This window comes from Gekko japonicus, unplaced genomic scaffold (assembly GCF_001447785.1).
Source record: "Gekko japonicus isolate JY-2015 unplaced genomic scaffold, Gekko_japonicus_V1.1 scaffold2237, whole genome shotgun sequence".
In the NCBI taxonomy this organism is placed as follows: Eukaryota; Metazoa; Chordata; class Lepidosauria; order Squamata; family Gekkonidae; genus Gekko; species Gekko japonicus.
In genome coordinates, this window is record NW_015174906.1 from 109,601 (window position 1) to 114,533 (window position 4,933).

General features: G+C 60.4%; 1 protein-coding gene across 1 annotated transcript in view; it reads right to left on the bottom strand.

Annotated features, from left to right (window-relative positions):
* APBB1 (amyloid beta (A4) precursor protein-binding, family B, member 1 (Fe65)) overlaps positions 1-2,661 on the bottom strand; it is a 21,176-nt gene extending 18,515 nt beyond the window's left edge. Inside the window, exons 1-2 of the mRNA XM_015425006.1 lie at positions 2,525-2,661; positions 1,441-2,079 (exon numbers count right to left, since the gene is read on the bottom strand). Of these exons, the coding sequence (XP_015280492.1) occupies positions 1,441-2,056 (616 nt within the window). The 5' untranslated portion in view covers positions 2,057-2,079; positions 2,525-2,661. The remainder of the gene's footprint in view (positions 1-1,440; positions 2,080-2,524) is intronic.
* Positions 2,662-4,933: the final 2,272 nt, after the last annotated feature.

The following is a 4,933-nucleotide window of genomic DNA, read 5'->3' on the forward strand; positions in this document are numbered from 1 at the left end:
CACACAGTGGCCAACTAGTTGCTATTGAGAGCCAGCAACCGGGCACAGAGGCCAAGGCTTTCATAAGAGCCTCAGAAGAGCCCTGCTGGATCAGACCAGTGGTCCATCTAGTCCAGCATCCCATCTCACACAGTGGCCAACCAGTTCCTCTGGAGGACCAACAACAGGGTGTAGAGGCCAAGGCCTTCCCCTGATGTTGCCTCCTGGCACTGGGATTCAAAGCTTGACTGCCTCTCAATGTGGAGGTTCCTTTCAGTCACCATGGCTAGTAGCCGCTGATCGACCTTTCCTCCATGAATCTGTCTAATCCCCTTTTAAAGCTGTCTTTTGAAGCTGCCATTCTTTGGAGGAGGTCAGGGATCTCCAAGGGCAGGAGGCAGTCAAGTTGCATCTTAAAGAGCACCTGCTCTCCCATATATGCCCCTTCACTACTGACATTGAGGTATGCCTTTCAGGAGAGCTTTGGCTGCAACACCCTGAACTTTGTAGCTTCACAGCATTGGAGGGGGGGGGGGCATTGTGGGACAGAGAGGTCAGAATGAACAGACGGTAGCATTTAACAGGGCTTCCTTCTAGTTAAGTCAATCTCGGAACACTGGTGCTCTCCATGGTCCTGAAAGAGGACAGCAGGTTAGAAGGGGAAGAAAAAATACACCACAGTCTTGGCAGCACATGAAGACGTTTTCCCTTTTGTTTGGTGTTCCCTCAATGATCCCTCCTTCCTCACCAATGCTTACATTGCTGTTTTTATGTTTCGTACATGTTTAAACTCTCTTGTGTAATCATTCTGATGAGGTGTGTTTTTAGGTGTGTGCGTTGATTTCAATGGTTTTTAAAATGGGACTTTATTGTATGTGTTCCAAATTGTTAGCCCCTTCTCTCTCTCTCTTTTTTTTTACAAATTATGGAAAGGAAGGAAGGGAGGAAGGAAGGAGGGAGGGAGGGAGGGAGGGAAGAAGGAATGAGGGAGGGAGGGAGGGAGGGAAAGAATGGATCCAACAAGGGCTTCTCTCTTATGTTCTTATGCCAGCAGGAGGGAGACGGGGGGAGCCCCCTAAGGGGACACAGCCTGGCAGCGGGGGGGGTTGGGAGGAAAGGCCTCAGAGCGCAGCAGGATCCGTGCCGTGGGGAGTAGGGGGAGGCCAGAGGAGCAATTCATGGGGTTGGAGCGCCACCGGCAGGCCCTGTGGGAGGCGGGGACACCAGAGGGCAAAGAGGCCCCGACTGGGCAACACACAGCAGTCTCACCCTGCCCCTGGCATGGACACACACCCCATTGGCTTTCCAGCAGCCCAGCAGAGCCGGCCCTGCCCCACGCCGGGAAAGGAACCCCCCCCCCCCCGACCTGCCTCCCCGCCCAGGAGGCCTGAGAGAGAGAGAGCGCTGCCTGCTCCCAGCCCGGCCGAAGAGCCCCTGCCGCCGGGGGTGGGGGGTGCCTACCGGCTTCGTCCGGGGAGCTGCCGGTGGGGCTGCCCTGGCTGAGGGTGGTCCAGCTGGCGTCCTCGTCGCTGGCCGTGCTGTTGCGCATCCCAAAGAGGAGGCTGGCGCTGCGGGCTTGGTCCCCTCCCCGGGGCAGCACCCGCTCGGAGCTCTGCTCCGACTCCGTGACTGGCTCGCTCTGGATCGGGGTGGAGTCCTCCTCCTCCTCCTCTTCCTCCTCCTCTTCCTCCTCCTCTTCCTCCTCCTCCTCCTCCTCTTCTTCTTCTTCTTCTCCATCCCTGTCTCCCTCGCCGGGCAGGGGGATGAGGAGGGTGCTCAGCTCCTTGCTGGGGGGGAGGCTCAGTTCATTGCGGTTCTGGTCGCGGCCCCTCTCCGCCGCCTGGCGCAGCTGGTTCTGCCCGTCCTTCACCCACTTGGTGTTGCTAGCCGGCTCCTCGGCGGAGGGCGGCAGGCCCAGGCCCAGGCCCAGGACGACTCCGTGCAGCTCGGAGCAGGCATAGCCGCAGTGCCCCTTGTGGGGCAGGCCCTCTCCCGCGGGCACCGCCAGGGCCAGGCTCATGCCCAGGCGGCTGTTGTCGTTGGCCAAGTCGATCCTCTTGCTCAGAGAGCCGGACATGGGGGCAGCAGCGCCGCCGGGCCCTGCGGGGGGAAGAAAGGAGGGGGGGGGACACCACCACCCCCGTGTGGTCAGGCCTGCTGCAGGCACCGGCACTCTCTTGGGCATGGGCACGGGCACACACACACAGCGCCAGGCTACCCTCCCTGTGCAGCCCCAAGAACCACACAGGATTCCTGCACATGCTCAGGAACTACATTCCCTCACACTGGAACAAGTTCCAAAAGCCACGGGGGTGTGGGGGGTCAGAGGTTCCCGGCCTGTGGGCGCACAACCGAACGGAGGGACGCACCGCGATGCAGGCAGGTTTGGGGTTGTGCCTGCCTTCCCAGGCAGCTGGCGGCCAGAGGCCCACAGTCAGGGCAGGTGCCTCCCGAGGGGGAGGGGAAGCCCTCACGTGCCCGCAGTGCCAGTCAAGGGAAAGAAAGGCCCCTTGCCCACGCGCCCGGCAGCCTTCGTGGCGCTTACCTGTTGGGAGGCTGGAGGGAGAGGCCGGGAAGCTACATGCTCTGTGTCAATGGCGCTGCGTCCACGCGGAGGGAGGTCTCGAGTAGAGTGCCGCAGGGCTTGGTCCTGGGCCCGGTGTTGTTCAATGTCCTTATAAATGGCCTAGAGGAAGACACAATTGAGGGGATGCTCATAAAATGTGCCGATGACACGAAGCAGCTAATTCTGAAGAAGACGGAGTCAGGATTCAAAATGATCTAGATAGGCTGGAGCAGTGGACTGAGACAAATAAAATGAATTCCAATACAGAGAAGTGCAAAGTCCTGCACTTAGGTACAAAAAATCAAAGGCACAGATATCGGATGGGAGGGACTTGGCTTGACAGCAGCACACGTGAAAGGGACCTGGGTGTTCTGGTTGATCACAAGCTAAACATGAGCCTGCAGGGCGATGTGGCTGTGAAGAAAGCGAATGCGATCTTAGGATGCATGAACAGCAGCATTGTGTCCAGATCGCGGGAGGTGGTCCTTCCGCTCTATCCTGCTATGGTCAGGCCTCAGCTGGAGTCCTGTGTCCAGTTTGGGGCACCACATTTGAGGAAGGGTGCTGACAAACTCGAGCGTGTCCAGAAGAGGGCAACCAGGATGGTGAGAGGGTTGGAATCCAAGTCTTAGGAGGAAAGTGGTTGAGCAGTGGAACAGTCTGCCTCAGGAGGTGGTGAAGGCTCCTTCGCTGGACGTTTTCAAGCAGAGGCTGGACGACCCTCTTCCGGGTATGTTGTAGGTATGTAGGGATCTCTTTCGGCTGTGCTCCTGCAGAGTGCAGGGGGGGTTGGACTAGATGACCAGCAAGGTCCCAGTTCCAACTCTAACATTCTATGATTCTATGTGGGGAGGGCTGGCTTGGAGGGAGACAAGGGAGGGAGGGAGGGAGGAGGGTCAGCAGCACACACACAGAGAGAGACACACACCCCCAGGGATCCCTCTGGCTCACACGCCTGCTGCCAGATCCTTTCAGCTGGGGGTGCCACCGGGGACTGAACCCGGGACCCTTCTGCACGCTGAGCAGAGGCGCTGCCACTGAGCCCTGGGCGGGGGGCCCTTCTGGCTCGCCTCCTCATGGTGCACCCTGGAGCGAGAACTTCTGGCTGCCAGACAGTCCCAGGGTCTCCCAGCCCCACTGCAGACACGGAAGCCACCCACCCACCCACGAGTCCTTCTCAGGACTGCTTGACGGGGGGCCACAGGGGACAGCCACTGAACCTGCGACTGAGCCACGGCCCCTCCCACGTCTGTAAGGGAACGCGTGAAGCTGCCGTGTGCCAGATCAGACCCGCCACCCCTCAAGGTCAGGACTGCCTGCTCTGAGATGGGCAGCCGCTCTCCAAGGTCTTTCACGCCACCTCCTGCCTGCCCGACTCACAAAATTTGCCACCAATGTTGTGAGTCCTGAAGGTGCTCCCCCTGGGCTCCTGCCCTTTCCACTGCCACAGACACACTAACAATGGCTGCCCATCCCATGGGAGGGACCCCATTCAGCCGGAGAGGATGGGAATCCATCAGCCTTGTGACAGGAGGACTGAGGGACTCCCCTTCTAGCTGCATCTGAAGAAGGGACTGCAGAGGGACCCCTGAAAGCTCCTCCCCGGCCACAAGTGTTGCTAGTCTTGAAGATGCTCCTGGGCTGACATGGCTGCCCACCCCGAACTATCTCCATGGGAGGCACCCCATTCAGCCGGACGGGATGGGAATCCATCAGCCTTGTGATAGGAGGACTGAGGGACTCCCCTTCTAGCTGCATCTGAGGAAGGGACTACAGAGGGACCCCCGAAAGCTCCTCCCCGGCCACAAGTGTTGCTAGTCTTGAAGATGTTCCTGGGCTGACATGGCTGCTCATCTCGATCCATGGGAGGGACGCCATCTAGCCGGACAGGATGGGAATCCATCGGCCTTGTGATAGGAGGACAGGTGGAGATGAGCGGCATCTGAAGAAGTGACGGCAGGGACTCCCGGGAGTTCCCCCTGCCACGAATTGTGTTGGGTCCTCCTGAAGTGGCTCCCCCCCCCGGGGCTCTTGATCCTTCCTAGTGCCACGGGCGGAGAGACTCACAGGGCGACCCACCTGGACCCATCCCCATGGGAGGCGCCACATTCGGCCGGGGCCTGGACTCCCACCAGGGGCCTGCTCCTGTCTCCTGGCAGCTGACACCAGCCCCCACCCCCAGGCACGGCTGCTGGGTCTGAGGAAGTGACTGAGCCCCTCCCCTGCCCGGAATCCCGCTAGTCTTGGGGGTGCGCCTGGGCGCCGGCTCCTTCCCCCCCCCCTGCTATGGAGGGACCGACCGCACTGGGCTCCCCCCTCTGGATCCCTGGGGGGGGGCAGGCGCCGCACTCGGCCACGCAGAATGGGAGCCCCCCCCCCCCCCCGGCC